General features: G+C 46.0%; 1 protein-coding gene across 1 annotated transcript in view; it reads right to left on the reverse strand.

Annotated features, from left to right (window-relative positions):
- The window catches only part of ZNF385D (zinc finger protein 385D), a 401,815-nt gene extending 377,064 nt beyond the window's left edge, over positions 1 to 24,751 (reverse strand). The window contains exon 1 of the mRNA XM_054161238.1: positions 24,554 to 24,751. Within this exon, the coding sequence (XP_054017213.1) occupies positions 24,554 to 24,656 (103 nt within the window). The 5' untranslated portion in view covers positions 24,657 to 24,751. The remainder of the gene's footprint in view (positions 1 to 24,553) is intronic.
- Positions 24,752 to 25,045: the final 294 nt, after the last annotated feature.

The following is a 25,045-nucleotide window of genomic DNA, read 5'->3' on the forward strand; positions in this document are numbered from 1 at the left end:
TGTCCTTCCCTGGACAGGTTCAAGCCCCACCTGGATGCATTGTTATGCAGACTTCCCTGGGTGATCCTGCTCTGGCAGCAGGGCTGGACCCAATGATCTCTGGAGATCCCTTCCAACCTCTAACTTTCTATGACTCTAGGAAAGTCTGCTGTAATGCACAAATATGCAAGGCTACAATTCCAAATTACTCTCCTCCAAATCTGATCTCATTTTTACTCACAGGTGCTAATTTTCTTGTTTGACTTAAAGAGTTAAGCTACATATCTGTGCATCTCAGAAAGGAAAGGCAGAAAGGGGAAAAAAAAGAAACACAAAAAGAATGTAAGAGAAGCAACTTGTATTATGACATTTAAGGACACAAATTCTCAACAGGAGCCAGCAGTGTGCACTTGCAACCCAGAAAGCCAATCACATCCTGGGCTGCATCAAGGGAAGCACAGCCAGCAGGTCAAGGGAGGTAATTCTCCCCCTCTGCTCCACTCTGGTGAGACCCCACCTGGAGTACTGTGCCCAGTTGTGGAGCCTCTGTTAGGGGAAGGATCTGGAGGTGCTGGAACATCTCCAGAGAAGGGCCACGAGGATGAGCAGAGGGCTGGAGCTCCTCTCCTACAAAGACAGACTGAGGAAGTTGGGGCTGTTCAGTCTGCAGAAGACCAGGCTCTGAGGAGACCTAATAGTAGCCTTCCAGTATCTGAGGAGCTACAAGAAAGCTGGGCAAGAAAGCTGGGGAGGGACTTTTGAGGGTGTCAGGAAGTGATAGGACTGGGGGGAATGGAGCAAAACTAGAAATGGGGAGATTCAGATTGGATGTGAGGAAGAAGTTCTTCCCCATGAGGGTGGTGAGACACTGGCACAGGTTGCCCAGGGAGGTGGTGGAAACCTCATCCCTGGAGGTTTTTGCAGCCAGGCTGGATGTGGCTGTGAGCAACCTGCTGCAGTGTGAGGTGTCCCTGCCCATGGCAGGGGGTTGGAACTGGCTGATCCTTGAGGTTCCTTCCAACCCTAACAATTCTGTGATTCTAAGTTGGATACCAGGTTTTGTGTAAAAGGTTTTGCTTTTTCCTACTAGAGAGATGCCTCCAAACCCAGCACATTACTGTACACTAACTTTCAAGAAAGCCTATAACAAATGTAAGCCTTTTCCACATAGCAGGTGGTGCCCAAATGAATTTCTGACACCTGGGATGAAGCCAAAGGCTTTAGCATGGCACTCAAACAACAACTTCAATTTGGTTGCAAAGCAATACCATTCCAAGTTACCTCCCAATGCTGACCATCATTAAGGCAGTAAATCAGTTTCTGTTCTTCACTGATACACAGTTACTTTGTGTTTTATGAGCTAGGAAATGGTAATGAGAACAAGAAGAAACACAGTGAGAGGTTGTGTTTCCCAGGCGTTTCCCTAGACCAGCTTCACCAACCATCAATATTCTGATGGTAGGTGAACCCAGGTCAGAGCCAGATCATGTGCTCCCAGTTGAAAACTAGAGAGTAGAAGGTAGGAAAAATTATTCCTGACTGCAAGACAGAAAATGAATGCTCTGCCTTTGCATTTAAAAGCTGTTAGGGATTGATGCTATTAGGAGGAAGCTGCATTTCAGAGAGATGGTCTTTTCTCACAATAACAAAATATCTGTTAATTGAATATAAACAACAAAACCACAAGACAGCTGTCAGCAGAACATGCCTGATGTTCTGACTGCTCATATCACAGAATCACCAAGGCTGGAAGAGACCTCAAAGATCATGTTTGTGTGAATACATTACAAACCTAAATTCTCCCTTTTCCTACGTGGCAAAGTGTTGCAGGACAGATGTGATAGGTCACTGCTCTCTATTTGGCCTTTTGTCCTCACCACAGCCCACAGGGCCTGGTTTTTGAGGGATGTCCATTGTCAACAGTGCAATCTACTGAAAAGTTATTACTCTGTTTGTGCCTTTCCTACCTGACCTTGCCTTATGCAGGTGCTTCTCTCCCTGTTACACTTTGGAGGTGGAACTTTGGCCTAGTTCCTCATTGCAAAACAAGAGTAGGGATTTTCCATAGACATAGAGTGAAAAAGGTAAATAAACTACCACTGGACACAGAACAATAACAAGTGATAGGTATATATTATTTCACAGGATCTCAGGATGCTAGGGGTTGGAAGGGACCTCCGGAAATCATTGAGTCCAACCCCCTGCCATTCCTATGTGCAGGTTACAGAGGAATGCATCCAGATGGGTCTGGAAGGTCTCAAGATGATATTCCACAACTTCTCTAGGGAGGCAGTTCCAGTGCTCTGTGACCCCCACAGCAAAGCAGTTCCTCCTCATGTTGAGGTGCAACCTCCTGTGCTGTAGTTTCTATCCACTGCCCCTTGTCCTATCCCAGGGTGCAGTTGAGCAGAGCCTGTCCCCTCCCTCCTGACCCCCAGCCCTCAGAAATGTGTTAAACATTTATTAAATACCTCTCAGTCTTCTCCTCTCCTGACAAAACAGCCCCAGGGTTCTCAGTCTCTCCTCATCAGGCAGTGCTCCTCTCTCTTCAGCATCCTTGTAGCCCTCTCTTGGACTCTCTGCATCAGATCCCTGAACTGGGGAGCCCAGAACTGGATGCAATATTCCAGGTAAAGTGTCAGCCCAGCACAGTAGAGGGGAAGGAGAACCTCCCTGGATCTGCTGGACACACTCCTCTTAATGCCCCCCAGGATCCCATTGGCCTTCCTGGCCACCAGGGCACATTGCTGTCCCATGCAGAACTTGTTGTCCACCTGCTGTCATTTCTCAAATGTTCAAGTCATTGAACACACCTCTTCATTCCCTTCCAGGAAACCACCAAGGAGTGCTTGAAAGTGTCAAGCAAAGCTGTATCCTCTTCTATGGAGTTCTGAATATCCTTTCCACAACAGGCACTATGTTACTACATCAATATAGAACTTATGCATTTCTATAACATAGAACTTATGCATTTCTATAACATATGTTAAGTATAAATAAATTATACATTATAGAGAATTCATGTTTTGATCCCTCTCCAAAAATCTCAGGAAATTCACTTTCAGCTGACACAATATTTACCATCTTTTGCCTAAAGTTGCCAGCTTTATGATTCTGAGATAATTAAGGGCCAACTCACATGCTGGCACAATGATGTTTATTTCCCTGAATGGTGACTTATTTGCAATTCATTCCCGTTTGCTGAACTTACTGTCAGCTTTCTCTTTTGGCCACATGCATGCAATTCCCTCTTACCAGGAGGCTTGTTGTTCTCCCCTGCTTCAGGGGCCATTGGGTGATGAATGAAGGCAGGAACCCTGCTGCCAGATAGCAAGAAGATTCCAGAAATGCAGAGCATCTCAGAAGTCCTCCCAGAAGTCCTTTATTGCTGCATTGTAGAATCCCTTGCACTGCAGAGTCTCAGAGTGTCCTTAACAGCAGAAGTCCTGGAAGCCCTTAACAGATGAAGCAGGTAACAGAAGTCCTGAGCATATCCCTGGCAGCATCCCTGCACTGAAGCCTTAGCTGAATTCCCTAACCAACATCCCTAGAGAAGCCCTCACCCTCAAGATGTTCCTAACCTAAGTCCCTAACCCCAGTAACTCTTGCTCAGAGTGGCTGTTTCTATACTGTTATCAGTCCCTTCAGCAGTCAAACCCAACCACATCTCTAAGCTAAAACCTTTTCCCAGTGAGAGGTGCCAGCATGTCAAGGAGGTGGCTTCTGCAGCATGTTCCAACCCAAGGGTGCCAAGGTGAGGCTGTTGTTCTTGGCACTCATAGAATGTGATTGTTTTGCTCTAGGCAGCTAAGGAATCGGTCAGCTAAGGAATCCTGCACTCCGCAGGCAGCCAGCAGCTGCCCTCAGAGCAGTGGCTGCAACAAAGTTTCCCTTCTGGCTCATAGAGATCAAGTCCAACTTATTACCTAATATCTAAAACCTCATAACAACTAAACCTTGGCTTGAGGTACCCCAGCTTCTGGTCAGCTGGACACTACCATGTGCTGATAGGATGGGCTCAGCCCAAGCATTCACCTTCAGCAAGTGCCGCACGCAGTGCTTTGCACCTACTTCAAGTAAGTTGGCTGTCAAGGCATGAAAAATTAATTCTAAGTGCAGGAGAAGAAATCCACTCTCTGAAGCTGGAAGGCTTGCCAAAGGGAAAAGCTGCATTAGTAAGGAAATTGTAAAGCTCAATTACTGCATGCAACTTTCCGGTATCTTCCTCCAAGTTCCGTAACAGCACATCCATCGCGAACCCAGAAGGCAGGTGGATGGAACACAAACACTGACTCAGCAAAAAGAAAGTTCTTACCATTTGCCAGGAAGAAGTACTGATGCAGTCCTTCTCTCCCCCTGCACAGTCTGCAGGCACCTCCCAAATCAGATTCTCCCCTCCATCAGCCATTACAGTATCACAGTATAACTAAGGTTGGAAGAGACCTCGAGGATCACCGAGTCCAACCTGTCACCACAGACCTCATGACTAGACCATGGCACCAAGTGCCACATCCAATCCCCTCTTGAACACCTCCAGGGACGGTGACTCCACCACCTCCCTGGGCAGCACATTCCAATGGCAAACGACTCGCTCCGTGAAGAACTTTCTCCTCACCTAGAGTCTAAACCTCCCCTGGTGAAGCTTGAGACTGAGTAAGTCCATAGAATAGAATAGAATAGAATAGAATAGAATAGAATAGAATAGAATAGAATAGAATAGAATAAACCAGGTTGGAAGAGACCTTCGAGATCATCATGTCCAACTGTAAGTCATTTTCCTACAACCACATCAGGGCAAACAAAGCTTCCAAAGAGGACAATCAGCAGCAGCACTTGGCTGCTCATCTTGTGATCTGAGCTTGGGTTTGGTGTGTGTAGTTATGAGTGTGGTTTACTCAGAAGAATTCTTCTGGTTTATCTGTGAAGTTAGACCTAGAAAATTTCCTATGTTGAATCTTTCTGGAATTATTGGCATAAACCTAAGAGAAAGCAGAGAAAACATCAATGAAAATGATAATACTGTGGCATCAGGAAATGTGTGCAGCTCTGAAATGCGTCTAGCAGATCGAGGGAGGTTCTCCTCCTCCTCTGCTCTGCACTAGTGACAACCTCACATGGAATACTGCACCCAGTTCTGGGCTCCCCAGTTCAGGAAGGACAGGGGTCTGCTGGACAGAGTACAAGGGAGGGCTGCAAGGCTGCTGAAGGGACTGCAGCACTGCCTGATAAGAAGCTGAGAGCCCTGGGGCTGTTTAGTCTGGAGAGGAGAAGACTGAGAGGGGATTTAATAAATGCCTATCAATATCTGAGGGCTGGGGGTCAAGAGGGAGGGGACAGGCTCTGCTCACTTGCACCCTGGGATAAGACAAGGGGCAATGGATGTAAAGTACAGCACAGGAGGTTCTACCTCAACATGAGGAGGAACTTTTTCACTGTGAGGGTCACAGACCACTGAAACAGGCTGTCCAGAGAGGTTGTGGTGTTTCCTTCTCTGGAGACTTTCAAGACCCATCTGGATGTGTTTGTGTGTGACCTGTGCTAGAGTCTATGGTCCTGCTCTGGCAGGGGGTTGGACTCAATGATCTCCAGAGACCACTTCCAACCCCTAGCATCCTATGATCCCATGATTCTGTGAACTTGAGCCTTATTGGACTGATAGTTTGGACTCATTAGAATCATGAAGAAGAAACCTGAAGAAATTCACACATATTAAAACTGCAGAAATTTCTTTAAGAAAGTCCAAGTAACAGCTTTATCTTAGCAGCAGACAATTTATTTCTCTCATAGACTAGAAGATAATATGTAATAATCTAATAGAACATGATATGTTTATGTAATACAGAGGGGAGGGCCAAGGGCATCCTGGGGTGCAGTAAGACAAGTGTGGCCAGAGGGTTAGGGAGGTACTCCTCCCCCTCTACTCTGCCCTGCTGAGACCACAGCTGCAATGCTGTGTTCAGTTCTGGGCTCCCCAGTTCAGGAGGGACAGCGACCTGCAGGAGAGAGTCCTAGGGAGAGGCAGGAGGATGCTTAGGGGACTTGAGCATCTCCCCTGGGAAGAGAGACTGAGAGCCCTGAGGCTGTTTAGTCTGGAGAAGAGAAGGCTGAGAGGGGATCTGATCAATGTCTATCAATATCTGATGAGTGGGTGTCAAGATGAAGGTGATGGTCTCTGCTCAGTGGTGCCCAGTGATAGGACAAGGAGGAACAGGTGCAAGCTAGAACACAGGAGATTCCACCTCAACATGAGGAGACACTACTGTATGATGAGGGTGACAGAGGCCTGGAGCAGGCTGCCCAGAGAGGCTGTGGAGTCTCCCTCTCTGAAGGCTTTTAAAAGCCACCTGGCTGCATTCCTGTGCAGCCTGCCCCAAGTGATCCTGCTTTGGCAAGGGGCTTGGACTCAATGATCTCTAGAGATCCCTTCCAACCCCTGACATTCTGTGATTCTGTAGTGCAGATACAGATGGAAATTTGAATGGGCAGGTGGCTTGAACACCAAATCCTAAAAAGGCAAGGCAGTTTAAGCAGTTTAACCACATTTCAATTGTTGTCTTCGACAGTGAAATTTGGATTTATACTGAGGTGATGGGGACTAACTGAAGGGGTAAGAGTTTTTGTAACAGTAAAGACACAGAAATTAGTAGATCATGAAAGGAAGAATGGGGGGGGGGGGGACAAGAAAATATGGTAGAGTATTTAGTCTTCTCCTCCCTAGTTTGACAGCAAAAATCTTTGTGGCAGACAGGCTAGCATGGCATAATGCCAGAATTACAATAAAGGAAAGACAGAACTAGGTAAAAATAGGCAAGGAAATGGAAGGAAATGTGCAAGGACTGACAACATCTAATAGCTTGGGAAAAAGGGTTTATTCCCTAGTGCCATGTTACCTTGGGTATTTGCTTAGCTTTGCCTATGCTCCTAACCCATGCTTTACACATTCTTACCCTACCCATTTGTAGCAAAACCTGAGCTTTAAGATTATGCAGAGGACAGCTTTCAAACAGCAAAGAGGAAGGATTTAGCCAGGTTAATATGAAGCAAAATAGATGCAAAAAGTCATGCAGCTAACATATGTATGAAAAAAAAGGAGTGCAAGAAGATTTCCAAATAACCATCAACATCCTTCTGCTAAACACAGCTATTAGATTTTCATTCACTTGACTGTAAGGTTTTTACTGACAGCATTAAGGCCATTCAGGATTGGCTTTAATCAGGAATCAAATGATTATGCACATGGCAAATACCTGTGATTTCATTTCTTTCTTTGAAATCAGCATGTTATCAACCTCTGGGAAATCAGAATAATTAATGAAGTTGACATGAAATTGCTTTGCAAACCATTCAGGAGCAAGTCACCAAATATGGCTGTTTCTTGTCTTTCCCAGAGGGAGGAAAAAGATAAATGTAAAAATAATACTTACTTGTAAACAGCTGGACCTGAAAATGGCCTGAAAAGAGGCAGCTTTAAGCTTCAAAGTTATTCATACTTCACAAATACAATTTTACCTCACCAGGGGAGTAAGGAGAGAAATGACAGCTCTATCTTGTTATAGACTTTCACATCAAGATATTTACCACCTTCCTATCTCTGTCAAATCTGATTATAAACTGGGGATCAGCAAGCAGGAGATTAAAGCTCCTCTAAGAAGATGGAGCAAATGAAATAGATGAAAACTGCCCACACCGTGTCAGTCCTACAGAAAGAGCCATCCAGACAGAGGGACTATTGGCATAACAGCTAGGAGTGCGCTCAGTCTCCCTCTGGCTTTGAAATTTAAGTGAAAACTGATGGAACTGTCAAACAGAAAGTGCCAATTTTGAGAGGGAGAGACAGACAGACACACAGAGAGCAAGAGACAAGGAGAGGAGAGACAGAGAGAGAAAGAAAGAGAGAGAGACAGACAGGGAGACAGACAGAGACAGAGACACACACACAGAGAGAGAGAGACATATATTGTGTGAGTATCCTCATTTTAACAAGCTTTGTAGAGCACAGGATCATAGTTATATTAAACAGAGATCCTCGATGATCCTTGAGCTTTCTCTGTTCTTACTGGAGAGCATTTTTCTCCACAGTCATTATGTGCATTCTATCTGTAAGCAGAGGATGTACTTACTGCTGCGTGCTGCACGAGGCATGTACTCCAGCTGTATGTGAGCACTGTCATTTGAGCATTTCTCTACTTGGAGCTGCTTCAGAGAAAGCCACAGCCCAAAAAGATAGAACTGGCCAACTATACCAGCAGTATAAAAACCTAGAACTAGAGGTATATCTCTAATGGATAGACTACTGAAGGATTAAAGAGAGAGTTTCACAGAATCACAAACTATTGGGGGTTGGAAGGGACCTCAAAAGCTCATCCAGTCCAACCCCCCTGCCAGAACAGGATCACCTAGAGGAGATAACACAGGAACACATCCAGGCAGGTCTTTAATATCTCCAGAGAGAGAGAGACTCCACAGCCCCCCTGGGCAGCCTGTGCCAGGACACCCTCACAGGGAAAAAACAAATTCCTCTTGTTTCCATGGAACTTCCTCTGCCTCAACTTCCACCACTGCCCCTTGTGCTGTCATTGGGCATCACCCAGCAGGGCCTGGCTGAGAGGCCCTCACCCTGCAGCACATCTTTATCAACATGAATGAGTTCACCCTCAGGCTCCTCCTCTCCAAGCTACAGAGCCCTCAGCTCCCTCAGGCTTTCCTTAGAATGGAGATCTTTCACTCCTTTCATCATTTTTGTGGCTCTGTGTTGGACTCCTTCAAGCGGTTCCCTGAGGTCCTTCTTGCACTGAGGGGCCCAGAACTGGACACAATACTCCAGATGAGGCCCCACCAGGACAGAGTAGAGCGGGAGGAGAACCTCTTTCAACCTAAACCACAACCCTTCTAATCCACCCCAGAATGGCATTGGCCTTCTTGGCCACAAGGGCACATTGCTCAAGAACAACAATAAGATGAGCATAGGGGATTTTTAAGCTGCCTTCCCCACTGCCACTCAACTAAACAAGTAACTGACAGCCCACAGTGTTTCAGTTGCCACAGTGAGATTTGCATTGGACAATTACTTATTATTGATGTTACAGTTTGGCTCCCAACTGGGCTTTGAACGCGAGTTGAAAAGGGGTATCCTTCACCTGAGTGATGCCCTTCAAAACAAGCCATGGTCTTTCTGAGCATGTATAAATACATTACAGAACTGCAAGTAGCCTCAACCTCCACAGGCAAACACAGCGACGCGTTTGAAATCTTCCCTTCGGGAAGCGACACCTTGGAGAGGAGGCAGCTCCACACGCAGGCTCTCCACGCACTACCTCGTTCTAATTTGAGAGCTATGTGGGCCCAAATCCCGGCCTGTTCCTTCTTCTACAAGAGCAGGTGCAAGAACATTCAGGGCACTGTCTCCTATAGCACGCAAGAGTCTCTCTCCCAGAAATGTTCTGGGTGTAGGAGTAGCGGATCATCAGGACAGAGCAAGTTTAATTTCATTCTCTGTGAACAGCAAATGCAATTTCTCTGGCTGGATCCTGGGAAAAGTACAGCGGCAATACTATCCTCCCACAGGGGGTTACTGGAGTGACTCTTGAAAAATGAATGGGAAGGGAGAAAAAGAAATCCTATCAGAGAATTGCCAGGGCTGGAAGGGACCTCAAGGATCAGCCAGTTCCAACCCCACTGCCACAAGCAGGGACGCCTCATGCTACATCAGGCTGCTCACAGCCACATCCAGCCTGGCTGCAAACACCTCCAGGCATGAGGCTTCCACCACCTCCCTGGGCAACCTGTGCCAGTGTCTCACCACCCTCATGGGGAACAACTTCTTCCTAACACCTGCTCTGAGTCTACCCATTTCTAGTTTTGCTCCATTCCCCCCAGTCCTATCACTCCCTGACACCCTCAAAAGTCCCTCCCCAGCTTTCTTGTAGCCCCCTTCAGATACTGGAAGGCCACAATTAGGTCTCTTTGGAGCCTTCTCTTCTCCAGAGTGAACAGCCCCAACTCTCAGTCTGTCTGCATAGCAGAGCAGCTCCAGCCCTCTCCTCATCCTCATGGCCCTTCTCTGGACACCTTCCAGCACCTCCAGATCCTTCCTGTAATAGGGGCTCCAGAACTGGACACAGTGCTCCAGGTGGGGTCTCACCAGAGCAGAGTAGAGGGGGAGAATCACCTCCCTCGACCTGCTGGCTGCAGAATAAAACTCCACTGCTTATGCTTTTAAAAATAATACTGTTTAAAATGGAAGTTCCACTCCAGCATAATAGAAGAATTTCCTTGCTTTCAGTTAGCAGGAAAAAATAAAACAAAGAAAAAATAGAGAAAAAAAACCCAGTTGGAGTGGGTGACAGAAATAGTCACTACAAAGAAAGCCATAATAATCACTTTCCCTGTCCTACCCATCCTCCCACATTTTTCTTTATAAGTTTTCCTGATTTTACTGCCTACATCTTTCACCTGAAGGCAAACTCTCTGTTTACAGCATCACTGTGGATGCTGTGGAGGAGATTAGATGTACAAAGCCAAAACTAATGAGTTCAAATTCACAATGATCAGAGCAGCTCACGAAAGCTGTCTGAAGTAGGAGCAGAATTAAAAACCAAATAAAACAAAAGAGAACACATAGACTGAATACTGTCCTATGAGAACAGACTGAGGGAGCTGGGGCTGTGCAGTCTGGAGAAGAGGAGGCTCCAAGGAGACCTTACTGTGGCCTTCCAGTATCTGAAGGGGGCTACAAGAAAGCTGGGGAGGGACTTTTTAGGGTGTCAGGGAGTGATAGGACTGGGGGGGATGGGAAAAAACTAGACATGGGTAGACTCACAGCAGATGTTAGGAAGACATTCTTCACCATGAGAGTGGTGAGACACTGGCACAGGTTGCCCAGGGAAGTGGTGGAAGCCTCATCCCTGGAGGTGTTTGCAGCCAGGCTGTGAGCAACCTGCTGGAGTGTGAGGTGTCCCTGCCCATGGCAGGGGGGTTGGAACTGGCTGATCCTTGAGGTCCCTTCCAACCCTGACAATTCTAGGATTCTAAACCTCAAGAAACATGTTAAAAATTACAAACAGGATACATCTCTTTTGCCACTCGCATCACCAATTCACCCACTGCCAAATATTCACAGCTTAGATAGCAGATGCAATCCTTACCTTTTCTCTACATTAAGAAAATTCTGAATTATGTAAATTAATTGAAATTGGTTTTAAACCACAAATTAACTTTGGCACCTGAAATATTTCTAGGAGTGCAAGGAAAACCATTGAACAGAGATTTCTAAATCAAACCTGTACTACCAGAAAAGCCTACTCATTTACTCGTTAAAAGCAAACCTTGCGAAGGACAGTGGCACAAAGACTGAAAAACACACACACACAAAAGCCAAACAAAAAACATGCCACCCACCCCCCCACAAACAAACAAAAACACAACAAAAAAATCAACCAAACAAATAAAGCCCACCCAAGATAAAATACAAACAGCACAGGAAGAGAAACATTTCCAAAGGGAGACTTCCATGTCCACAGAACTCAATGAAAATCATATTCCGGTATTACTAGGCAGTGAAGGTGATACAGTCACAACTCAAGGATCTAAATATTTAACTTGACCTTTTCTTTAAAAAAAAAAAAACCAGTTTTATGCTATTGTCATTCCCTCAATGTCCTCTCATCAGTGTCATTGGTGAAGGTGTTGAACAGGACTGGAACCAGCACCCGTCCCTGGGGACTCCACTGCTTACAGCTCTCCAGCTGGACTTGGCACCATTGACCACCACTCTTTGCACTCTGTCACCAGTTCCTAATCCATCTCACTGTCTGCTCTTCCATCCCACACCTCCTGAGCTTGCTCACAAGGATGCTATGGGAGGCAGTGTCAAAAGCTTTGCTAAGGTCAAGGCAGAATACACCCACTGGTCTCCCTGCATCTACCCATTCAGTTACAACATCACAGAAGGCTATTGGATTAGCCAAGCAGGATTTCCCCTTGGTAAATCCATGCTGACTACTCCTGGTAACTTTCTTCTCTTCCAGTGCCTAGAGATGACCTCCAGAATGAGCTGCTCCATCATTTTTCCAGAGATGGAGGTGAGGCTAACTGGTCTATAGTTTCCTGGAAGCTCATTCTTGCCCTTTTTGAAGACTGGAGTAACACTGGCTTTCTTCCAGGAGCAAAGACTGAAGCAAAGAAGGTGTTTAGTGACTCTGCCTTCTCTGCATCCTCAGTTAGCAGAGCTGGCACCTCATTCAGCAGTCAATCTACCATCAAAATGTTAGCACCATCGTGGTGTTTCAAGAATAAGATAAGGGAAATAAAGCTAGCTGTGATCCAGGATGCATTTTCAGATTAACACTCCCTGCAATGCAACAACAGCTCAAAGCTATTAAGATGCCTGTAAAACTCTCAGGTGTCACTTAACCATCACTTCTGTGTCAAGTGGCGAGACAAAGTAATTCAAAAAGCCTGAAAAATAAGCTCACCCACTGATATGGTACATACAGCAAATGGTTATGTTCCACAAAACCAAGTCCTTCCAAGATCAGAATCTCATTTCAGCCCCTATAGTTTCTGTAAGGTGATCCTTTTCCACCTTTACATTTGTAACATAGCTCTCTCCCTGAGAAGCTGGACATGAGCAGGCAGGGTGAGCTTGCAGCACAGAAGGCAAATCACAGCCTGGGCTGCATCCAAAGCAGCATTGCCAGCAGATCCAGAGAGGTGATTCTGCCACTTCGCTCTGCTCTGGGGAGACCTCACCTGGAGTACAGTGTCCAGCTCTAGAGCCCTCAAGATAGGAAGGACATGGACCTGATGGAGAGGGTCCAGAGGAGGGCCACGAAAATGATCAGGGGGTTGGAGCAGCTCTGCTATGAGGACAGGCTGAGAGAGCTGGGGGTGTTCAGCCTGGGGAAGAAGAGGCTCTGGGGACACATAATAGCAGCCTGCCAGTACCTGAAGGGGGCTACAGGAAAGATGGAGAGAAACTGTTTGCAAAGGCCTGGACAGGACGAGGGGCAGTGGCTTCAAACTGGAGCAGAACAGATTTAGATTGGATGTCAGGAACAAATTCTTCACTATGAGGGTGGTGGAGCACTGGAACAGGTTGCTCAGGGAAGTGGTTGAGGCTCTTTCCCTGGACATATTCAAGGTGAGGCTGGACAAGACTCTGGGCAGCCTGATCTAGTTGGGGATGTCCCTGCTGACTTCGGAGAGGTCGGACTGGATGAGCTTTGGAGGTTCCTTCTGGCCTGGACCATTCTATGACTCTACAATTCTAATTCTCAGTTTGGACATTAAGAAAACAAACACTCTACTCTCCCACGTTACAAAATAAATAAAAACTAAACCAAATCAAAGCAATCCTCCCATTCTGATCAGAACATTACCACCACATCTCAGTGAAGTGGTAATGAACAAGATATCCTTCTGTTGCACAACAAATAGAACCAGTGGCAAGTTGGGGTTTTTTTTGCTTCATTAGACCTGGATTTAGTAGGCCAAAGGCTTGAGGCAATTTAGGCTGCACCCAGTTGTACCATTAATACAAACAACTGACTATCCCTCAGGCTACTTCAGTGTTAACCAAAATCAATACCTGGACTGGGAGCAGCCCGCTAGAGAGAATTTACACAAGCTCAACGTCATCCAGACTGGAAAAGACCGTGTTTCCCTAAAGCATTTCCTGTGCTCTGAAGGCCACTTTTGTGGCAGTTTTAGGCTGTGCCTTGAAAATTTTCCACAGATCTTGAACAGAAAGTAGTAGAATGTAAATAAATCACAGTTGGATGTAAAAAGGAAAATAATATGTAGGGGGTTGCAGTTTCCCCCTAACATTAACTCTGCCAGACCAGCTCAGCTGGAAGCAAGTGAAAGCTGTATTTACAAGCAAAACTGCAATCTGCAATAGAATGCAATGAATATGTACCAATATACAGGATTTACAGGTATTTACAATTAAGAGACAGCACAAGAACCTCCCTGGTCAAAGACCAGGAGAAGCTATCAGCTTCTCCTTCCCTGCCTACCCAGACCCCCCTGGACAAAGAAGGCAGAGAAAGTTGTTGTTAGACTTAACCAAAACAATGCAGCCAAGGTCAAGCAGGAGCAAGTTAGTATCTCTCCAGAGCACTGAAGCAAGAAGAGAGAAGAAAAGAGAAGAAAAGAGAGAAGAGAGAGGAGAGAAGAGAGAAGGGAGAAGGGAGAAGGAAGAAGAGAGAAGAGAGAAGAGAGGGAATCATTTTGGTACTACCAATCATATGGTAGATATCTCTCCAATGGAATTAATTAGAATTATCTTTGTTTTCCTTTTCACACCCAATAGTGACTTATTTACATTTTACTACTTTTCTGCTCAAGATCTGAAAAATTTTAAAGGTATAGCCTAAAACTACCTCATAATGATAGGGTCTAAATAATCCTATTGGACAGATTACCAACATAAACTAGTTGTGTATACTAAGTTGCTCTCCTTTCTGCTTCCTGGCTGTGGCAGATACTAACTTCTGGCTTCTGCTGGCTTTGCTGACCTTGAATGAGTTCTTGTTGTGGTTAAGTAACTAACAGCAGCTCTCTGCTCTTTCTCTTGTCCTGTATGTACAGCGGGGTGGAGAAGGAAGCAGGGAGGGGGAAGCTATTAGCAAACCCCTGCTTTTGTCCAGGGCAGTTGTTGTGTTGTTTATAAATTGTAAATCCATGCAAATATTGTGTATTTTGTACCTATTCATGCATTTCATACTCCAGATTGCTGCTTTGCCTGTAAATAGAGCTCCATTTGCTTCCAACTGAGCTGGTCTGGCAATTTATGTCGGGGGGGAATTTCAACCCACCACAACTTTCCTCCAGTTTATAAATGGATTTGCAGACCTGAGTATCTCTTGGAATTCCAAATAGCTTGACAGCCAAAAATCCACACCCCTGTCTTGAATAAAAGTTGAAGACTGTGTTCCCATTCTCTCTAATTCAGGCTTGAACACCATAAACTATAGATATTAATGATGACTTGATTATGAGGATGTCATGTTTAAAAATTAAGCAGAAGGCCAAAAATATTCTGGCCAGAACAGAACACTGAGTCTCAGCTGTTTTGTGATGCTGGCTGATGTGAATGCATTGCAAGGGTCCCTTGATCTTTCTGCATAGAGCTTCTCCTTACAGAACCTCCTCTGACTTCCTAAAATATTTTACTCACACCCACTTCTTATCTACGGGCAACCATGACCTCCCACACAAAACCACAGCAACCATCAGCCGGAAAGATGGAGCTGGTGAGGACACCTGGTTATACCATGCAAATGTACCGAATCCAGCTTCTGGAGGAGAAGTATCTCTTCTCAATCTCCCATTCCTCCCCCTCACTACAAATGCCAGCAGTTTAGACAGCTCTGTTCTTTCAGAACTCCAGTGTGAGAAGTATTGAACAAAATACTGGAATGGTTTGTACAGCAAAGCTCAGTGCAGCAACTGACAATAACACGTCTTGTTTCCCTCACTTCCTTCTGCAGGCTCTTGGGTTTGTTATCAAAAACTCACAGATCTACTTTAATCTGCCTTCAGAAGAAGGTTCTACCAAGTAATTCCCACTCCTCATTTTGACTTTTCAATACTTTCCACAGGAATGCATCATCATCAACAACTCAATGACAACTGGTCACAGACAGCACGCAAAAATAAACATCACAGCAGCACACAAAAGAAGATCAAAAAACCATCTTAAAAAGAGCACATATATTCTGCAAAACACTTCTGCTTATTAAATAGATCCTTCAGAATTTACATTCCAAATGCAACAAAGTTGTTTTCATTATGGAAACAAAGAAAACTATTTCAATGAGACTACCACAAAGTAAGTTAGGCCTAAATGCTATTAAATCGAGTGCACCATCAGCAGTGTGCAGATGGCACCAAGCTGAGTGGTGCTGTGTATACACCAGAGGGACAGAATGGCATCCAGAGGGACAGGATGGCATCCAGAGGGACCTGGACAGGCTGCAGAGGTGGTGCCCAGGTGAACCTCATAAGGTTCAACAAAAGCAAGTGCAGGGTTCTGCACCTGGGACAGAACCATCCTCACTACCAATACAGACTGGGGGAGGAGGGGATAGAAAGCAGCCCTGAGGAAAAGGACTTGGGGGTGCTGATGGATGAGAAGCTGGACATGAGCAGGCAGGGTGAGCTTGCAGCACAGAAGGCAAATCACAGCCTGGGCTGCATCCAAAGCAGCATTGCCAGCAGAGCCAGAGAGGTGATTCTGCCACTTTGCTCTGCTCTGGGGAGACCTCACCTGGAGTACTGTGTACAGGTCTGGAGCCCTCAATATAGGAAGGACATGGACCTGATGGAGAGGGTCCAGAGGAGGGCCACAAAAATGATCAGGGGGTTGGAGCAGCTCTGCTCCAAGGACAGGCTGAGGGAGCCGGGGGTTCTTCACTCTGAGGGTGGTGGAGCACTGGAACAGGTTGCCCAGGGAGGTGGTGGAGGCTCCTTCCCTGGACATATTCAAGGTGAGGCTGGACAAGGCCCTGGGCAGCCTGATCTAGTTGGGGATGTCCCTGCTAACTGCAGGGAGGTTGGACTGGATGAGCTTTGGAGGTCCCTTCCAGCCCAGCCCACTCTATGAGTCTATGAAATTAGTCAAAGTACAAGCAGTGTAGTACCTTTTTAGACAAAAGGAGATTTATTCATAAAACTGCTTAAATAGCAACCAGAGTGCTATGTGCAAGCCCACTTACATGGCAAGAGGTGTGAATTTGGATTTACTGGCACAGCCTCCCTGCCACATGGTCCTTTCATTTCCACTGCTGTTACTTGTCTGCTCTATTAACAATAACAGTATTCCTGGTTTAACTGTATTGGAACTCTGCTATGATTTTGTATGACTAGAAATAGTGCAGCCTTTTCCCACTTTCATACACACAAAAGATGAAAATTCTATCCCACAGTTTCATGAGAAAAGGAGGTTGAACCCTAAGGGGATAAAGACAATGCAGGTTTTGGAATGGCTTACCCTTCTGCTTCTCAGTACAGCACGGGGTAAAGTCCAGCCCAAATGCATATGGGAAAGCAGTTAAGAGTCACCATGGTTCAAATCAATTATTATGGTGACACGATAAAACAAATTCAGAGTATAAACAGACATTCCAAGTTAGTTAGAGGACGAGATGATTCATTGTTAGAGCATGGCAAGGCTGAGCGGAAAAACCAAGGCAGAGACACTAGACTGGAGAGTAAGAAACTTCCAGATGGGAGTATAAAATGCCCCTGAGCCAGGCTTGCTCAAAACATAAAATACTTTGGGATATTTTCTATAGTGTTCTCAGAGCAATCCTAGCTGCAGAATTTTAAACAGCAGCAAGAGCCCAAAGTGGGGGTTTTTACTATTTCCCCCCCTTTTAAAACACACCTTACATTTCCCAGCAAAGCCATTCAGGACCTCTGTCTGACTAAAACTCTCCAAATCTTGTGCAAAAAAACAGGGCATGGAGAAGTCTTGGGCTTCTGAACTGAGCTCCTGTGCCATCGTTATACCATAAATATCATTAAACTGCATGGGGAGCCTGCTTCCAAGGGCTGGGTTTGTCATTCTGCTATGAATTCCAGTTCAAAATAACCCATGGATTTGTAGACCTGATTACTTCTATCTAATTGTGCAAGCTGTAATGCTGGGGGTGCTGGGTATCATAGATAACTTCTTCAGTGAACTGCAGGGAAAAAGGCACATTTCTGTCCATGGCCTGGATTTACAGTAACACTATTCTGAACTAATGTGAAAAAAAATCATAACAAAACCACAATAAAGACAAACAAACACTTAAAAAAATACACAGAATGGAAGCTAACTCCTAAATTACACAAGTTAATTAAGGAGCTGTATCTATTATGAGCTGGCACTCACATCAAGGAAAAGGCCAAGCTGGTTAAAATGTTTGGTCAAGAGGCTTTTCCTGCTTTCCAGGGCAAAGCCTTTACACAGTTGTTTGTTTTGAAAGCCATGCTTTCACAGCAAGGTCCATCTTACACATGGCAAGCACACAGTCACTGACCAGTGAGACCCCAAAACTGGCTAAGGGATCAGTTAGATCTCTCAGTAGGTACAACATAAATGTTGACACTTTGTGAGCATATAGGCTCAAACAATGTTTTAAGATTTAAAATCTACCTGCAGATTATTCATAGAATCATGGAGTTATTATAGTTGGAAGGGACCTCAAGGATCAGCCAGTTCCATGGATGCCATGGGCAGGGACACCTCACACTACATCAGGTTGCTCAGAGCCACATCCAGCCTGGCCTCAAAAACCTCCAGGGATGAGGCTTCCACCACCTCCCTGAGTGACCTGTTCCAGTGTCTCACCACCTGCATGGGGAAGAATTTCTTCCTCACATACAATCTGAATCTACCCATTTCTAGGTTTGCTCCATTCCTTTCAGTCCTATCACTCCCTGACACCCTAAAAAGTCCCTCCCCAGATTTCTTTCCCCCACCACTTCAGATACTGCAAGGCCACAATAAGGTCTCCTCGGAGCCTTCTCTTCTCCAGACTGAACAGCCCCAACTCTCAGTCTGTCTGCATAGCAGAGGTGCTCCAGCCCTCTGCTCATCCTCGTGGCCCTTCTCCAGACACATTGCAGCACTTCCAGATCCTTCTTGTAATAGGGGCTCCAGAACTGGATGCAGTACTCCAGGTGGGGTCTCACCAGAGTACAGTAGAGGGGGAGAATCACATCCCTTGACCTGCTGGCCACACTACTCCTGATGCAGCCCAGAATTACAATCATGCTGATCACAGAAGAGAGAAGTTTACTTCCTTCAGGACAAGGAGAAAAGAATTCATGTTCTTTTATATTAAGTAGATTTTTAAGGTTGCTCAGGGAGGTGGTGGAAGCCTCATCCCTGGAGGTTTTGAAGGCCAGGCTGGATGTGGCTGTGAGCAACCTCTGAGCACCCCTACTGTGAGGTGTCCCTGCCCATGGCAGGGAGGTTGGAACTAAACGATCCTTGAGGCCCCTTCCAAGCCTAACAATTCTATGAGTCTATGATTCTATATCTATAAAACCATACATATAAATGCCTACATTAAGCATTTACAAATACTACAATAAGACTCCTGTAAAAAACAAGGCATAGCGAACTATACCTCCAGCAAAAGAGAAGATTTGGTTATGACTGTCTCAATACGTCCAAGAACATTATTTCCCAGGAGACAGAGGAGAAAAAAAGGAACAAGCCAACAAAACAACACTGAAGCACATTCTTGAATATTTCAAGAAGAAATGTGCAAAAATGAGAACATCTGAAACTGGAAATCTCAAGCACAACTTCATTTGCCTACCACCAACTGTGGAATCAGTCCAGTCCAGTAGCACCCAGAAGTTGTTAACATATGTGCATACATCTAAGCTTATAGATGAAGACAACAACCGCAGCTATTTTGTAGCCATTTTGGGTCTATTCCTCATTATTCCATCAGTTCAATAGTTAGAGGAGTCCATTTCTCTGGAGCATATGCTGACTTCTACCCTGACCACACTACAACCTTTCCATTACTCTCTGATGGGATAAACAAAAAGAGAAACAGAGAAGAGTTGTTGTCTTCACCTGTCTAGAGCTGCCAGAAGACAAGACTAGGAAATATTTTTTCTCTGTGAGGGTGACAGAGCCCTGGAACAGGCTGCCCAGGGAGGTTGTGGAGTCTCCCTCTCTAGAGGTATTCAAAACTCACCTGGATGCATTCCTGTGTGATCTGCTCTAGGTGATCCTGCCCTAGCAGGGGATTTGGTCTGGATAAGCTTTCAAGGTCCCTTCCAGCCCCTGAAATTCTGTGATTCTGTGAAGACTAAAGTGAGTCTGCAGGCACAGGTGAAAAAGAGTTCCGTGTTGCTACAGCTCACATTTATTTCTCCAGCCTACCTGAGCATAATCCAACATACTGGCACAATACCAAGTGATTTCATTGTGCTGGTTGAAGCACAGAAGCCTTCATAGAACCACACAATGGTCCAGGCTGGAAGGCACTTCCAAAGCTCACCCAGTCTGACCTCCCTGCAGTCAGCAGGTACATCCCCAACTAGATCAGGCTGTCCAGGTCCTCGTCCAGCCTCACCTTGACTTCTACTCTCCAGCCAAATTTTGCACATATTGTGAGCAGTTCAGAAAAACAACAACAACAACAAAATTAACAAATAAATAAATCAACAAGCCTTCATTTTCTGTCTGAAATATCACCTATGTGCATACACATGCTCCTACACCTATATCCAGCACTGTGTATTTGTGCTATTTCTCCCCTGGCAATCATTTTAATACTAAAGATGGAGAGCGACATTTTCACCAGGAAACTTTCACACAGCTTTAAAAAGGGATGTAAAACATTGTTTTCTCCCCAGGAGTTATTTTTGGTGGTGTCAAAGTAAGTTAAAACATCTTTCTGTTTCACAGCTTCTAGTCTCAAAATTCCCCTATCTGTTTCTTAAGGGAGGAGATTTTTTTTTCATGCAAGTATTTGAAAGTTTTCTTGAGCAGTACAGTAAAATACTACTTGATTTACACTGCTGTGTCCAGTATGTTGCTCCTTCACACCTTCCATTTGTAACAGAATTCTAGGCTGTAGCCATCCATCAAGGTTTTCAAGCCCTTTGGGAGAGGGATTTTGCAGGTAAGGTGCCAATGCTGATAATTTTAAAGTAGATTTATTAGAGAGAGAGAGATCACAGTATCACAGTATCACAGTATAGCTAAGGCTGGAAGAGACCCCAAGGATCATCAAGTCTATCCTGTCCCAACAGACCTCATGACTAGACCATGGCACCAAGTGCCACGTCCAATCTCCCCCTGAACACCTCCAGGGACGGTGACTCCACCACCTCCCTGGGCAGCACATTCCAATGACGAATGACTCGCTCAGTGAAGAACTTTCTCCTCACTTCGAGTCTAAACCTCCCCTGGCACAGCTTGAGACTGTGTCCTCTTGTTCTGGTGCTGGTTGCCTGGGAGAAGAGACCAACCCCTTCCTGGCTACAACCATATTTCAGGTAGTTGTAGAGGGCAATAAGGTCTCCCCTGAGCCTTCTCTTCTCCAGGCTAAACAATCCCAGCCCCCTCAGCCTCTCCTCATAGGGCTTGTGCTCAAGGCCTCTCACCAGCCTTGTTGCCCTTAGATAGATAGATAGATAGATAGATAGATAGATAGATAGATAGATAAAACTGTTGGTATTAATTATCTTAACAGGATCTTTAACTTTTTGCTGGGCTCTTGACAAAAGGCTTTGTTCACTCTCTGGACCACAGTGGGCAGAAATGCTAGTTCTACTTTATGTTGGTTTATATGGCATTGTATCACCAAAACAATGTAAACCAAGAACTTCAGCAGATGAGATCATAGGAAAAAATTCACATTTGTGCTTTAAAATATTTTAAAATCTAGAAAAGTCTCCATAAGTGTTCATCTGAAAGGTAAGGCAAATGCCAACGCTGACAAATACTTGTGATTTGACTCAGTTAAACAGCAAGCTTGCTCAGATGTCCACAAGTCAATATGCACCTGGCCTGGTTACACCCTTAAGTAGTACCTAAAATGAAAAACAGGGAACAGCTTGCAAAAGTCCAGCACAGAACCACAAAACTTATCAGGAGAGTGGAACATCTCCCTTATGAGGGGAGACTTAAGAGCTCTTCAGCTTGGAGAAAAGGAGACTAAGGGTTCATGTTGATAAAGATGTGCAGGGTGAGTGCCCAGAGGATGTAGCCAGGCTGTGCTGGGTGATGCCCAATGACAGCACAAGGGGCAGTGGGGGAAGTTGAGACATAGGAAGTTCCATGGGAACATGAGGAAGAGTCTTTACCCTGTGAGGGTGACAGAAGACTGGCACAGGCTGCCCAGGGGGCTTGTGGAGTCTCCCTCTCTGGAGATATTCAAAACCCACCTGGATGTGTTCCTGTGTGACCTGGTCTAGGTTATCCTGCTCTGGCAGAGTGGTTGGACTGGATGAGCTTTTGATGTCCTTCCAGCCCCAAACATTCTTTGATTCTGTGACATATATATTAATCGAAACACATAAAGAAATACTGGGCTGGTCTTCTGATATTAGTCATGGCAGTGCCACTGACATCCATAGAGCTATGCCACTTTTCACCAACACAAGCTGCTGGCCCACTGAAATGGTTTTGCAGCAAAAAGAATAGAAAAGAACATCACTTCCCAAAACTGAGAGCACTTCATACTTCCAATACCTCTCAGTTCTCTTGTGAGTAGTTCTTGGTTCACTTTGATATGTGTGCTTGCATGTATGAATCAGTCAAACCTACAACTTTTGCCAGCCAAAAACTGCTGACAGCTCACATGCCACAATTTCACTTTCAGTTATATCCCACTTATAACCCCTCCAATGATTTAGTTTGAACAACTTAACTAAATCTTCAGTTCCTGTGATGTGTTCAATATTGCCTACAAAATCCAAAATGTACCTAGGAGTCCTTTCTTGGAAATCAGAGAGGGTTTATAATTCTGGGGGGGGTGAAAAGGCACACTAAAATAATACTTTGGGGTATTTTATCTGCCTAAAGATCTCCCTGTAGCATGGAATCAGTATTAGGGACACACAAATTAGATCTAATTTTGCCTTTGTCTTATATTTGGGGCTGTTAAATGATAGTAAATGACCTGGAAAGCAAGTCTAAAGCACCTTGCAAAAACTCTACAGCAAAGACAGCGATTATCCTTAAAGTACAGTTGAAAACTAATTGGTATGCAAACTGTATGTGCTGCAGTGTAATTTAGTGTTCCATGTTGTTGCAGCAATTACTTAAATGAGCATTTAGTGTCATATGATACTTTACAAAACATTCATAAGAAGCAACTCTGAAAGACTGAAGCACACCACACCTTATTTGTTAAGCTAAATGAGAACCAAGTTATAAAATACCTCCCTAAATTATATAATTTGTGGTAGAGTTACTTTAATAATATTTTAATTACAGCAGCAGACTGCAGTATTACAAACTTTGCTACAACTGCACATCTGTATCAGTCAGAGGTTTTCACAGCTTGGCCTGATCCCTCACTCTACACAGTCTATCAGTTCAATTCTGCCTCTTCTCAGGTCAGTGCAAAATTCCCACTGGCTTCACTGCATCCAGGATTCTGGTCTATGTGCCTAGCCACTCCATAAGAGCCACAAAGAACAGGTATATAACTTCAAGGGATCACGTCCACTCTCTTGTTCGTGTGGGTTATTCCCCACTACCAGCATTACACTCAGAATTAACAGGACAAATACTTGTAACTGTTTTTAAACTGACAGTTGTTCTCTAATGGGAAACCGCTTCCCCTTCTGCACAGTCACTTCATTTCGAAGGGCTGTGATAGCCACTGACAGAATCTTCACTCAGACTTTTTGTCAGAGGTACAAACAAGCCAAGGAGAGGAGGTGTGCACTTGCAAAAGCACTCTAGCTCAGAAATATCCTGGTGACGGTCAGGAGAAGCAACTTCTGGTGTTCTTTCATTACAACCCAGCACTCTAGGGTATTACTTTGACACAAGCACCTTCAGACCAGTCATCTCCGATGCCAGGCTGCCCACCATCCCCACAACTTCATGCTCACGATTACTGTGTGTACTACAGCATTCTGGATACTTGTGAAGAGCACAAATCACTCCCCCGGGCAAAATATTTTCTCCAGGAAAGACACAAAGTTATCTTGGTGACTAACATACCCAACAACAAACAAACACAAACTGCAATTCAAACACAGCTGAAACTAACTTCGGCAAACCCCACGTACCCAAACACTGGGTTTAAACCCCATGGAAAACCGCACAGCTCTAACAAATTTTGGATTTCCAGACACTGCAGTTCGGTTTGTTCATCAAAGCACACAACAGCGAGAGCTAAGTGGTACAGTAAGGAAACCGTACCTGCCAGATTCGGCTCCAGGTAACCGCAACCACCATTCAGCATTCAGCTGGTCACAAACCCGAACACTTGTTTTCAGTAGTGTTTGATAACATTTCGTTTGCAGTGGTGCAACACCACTGCTGGCAATGTTAGCATCTGGATCTGATTTTGGAAGAACTGCTTGTGTGCTGCTTTACCTTGGAAGAGAGCATCTATTTCCCCGAACCCGTAAGGGCGGGGGGACGACACAAGAGCAAGAGCACACAGGACAGTGTTTTTAAGAGTACTTCCCGGGCATTCAGACCAGACAGCTGCAAGCCAAAAACAGATTTCGAGGACTCTTCACAGATTCACTGGCTTTTGCCAGGTCGCAAATGCTTTCTGCAACAATTGCAGAAGCGGCTGTCAAAGCTACATGCCCAAACGCTCACCGCTCCTCTGCCCCAGCCTCGCCATCTAGTAAATAAAAGGATGAGGCACAGCTCGGCGGAGTTGGGGCGCAGGGAGCTTCTCTCCCTTCGCACCGCTGGATTGGGGAAAGGAAAAGAAGAGCTCCTGCCACAGAGGAGCCGAGCGGGAAAAGCAAGTCACAGGCAAGTTGGCCGCCGGGGTGCCCTGCACCGACCGCGGGGCTCCCCGTCCCACCTCGGTGGGCGCCCCGCCAAACCGCGCCGCGGCCACCCCCTTACCGTGCCGCGGCAGGGGCTTGCCTCCCGCTGGCTTCTCCTTCCTGCCGCCCGCCGCGCTCCTCATCCGCCAGCACGCCGCCCCCCTGCCCAGCGAGCCGGCCATGCCGCGGCTGGGGGCGGCCCCTGGCAGCGCCGCACCGCGCCGAGCCCGGCGGGGAGAGCGCGGGGGCGGCGGTGCGGAGCGGGACCCGCTTGCCCGGCAGCGGCGGCGACGGGAGGCAGCAGAGCGATCCCTGGGGGCCCGCCTCCGCCCGGCCCGGTGTCAATCAGCGCTTGCGGGCGGGCAGCGCCGATCCCCGGGCAGCGCCGGGCAGCGCCGATGCCCGGGCAGCGCCGCCTCTCGCCCCTCTCACCGGCGGCGTTGCGAGGGAGCGCCGAGGGACGGCATCTGGCCCGAGGTCCGGCCAGGTCCGTGCACCGCCAGCGCCGCCGTTTGTACCGCGGGAGAGAGAAGATCAGAGGAGGCGGTCGTGGGCTCCCGGGACCAGAAGG

Source organism: Dryobates pubescens, chromosome 4 (assembly GCF_014839835.1).
Source record: "Dryobates pubescens isolate bDryPub1 chromosome 4, bDryPub1.pri, whole genome shotgun sequence".
In the NCBI taxonomy this organism is placed as follows: Eukaryota; Metazoa; Chordata; class Aves; order Piciformes; family Picidae; genus Dryobates; species Dryobates pubescens.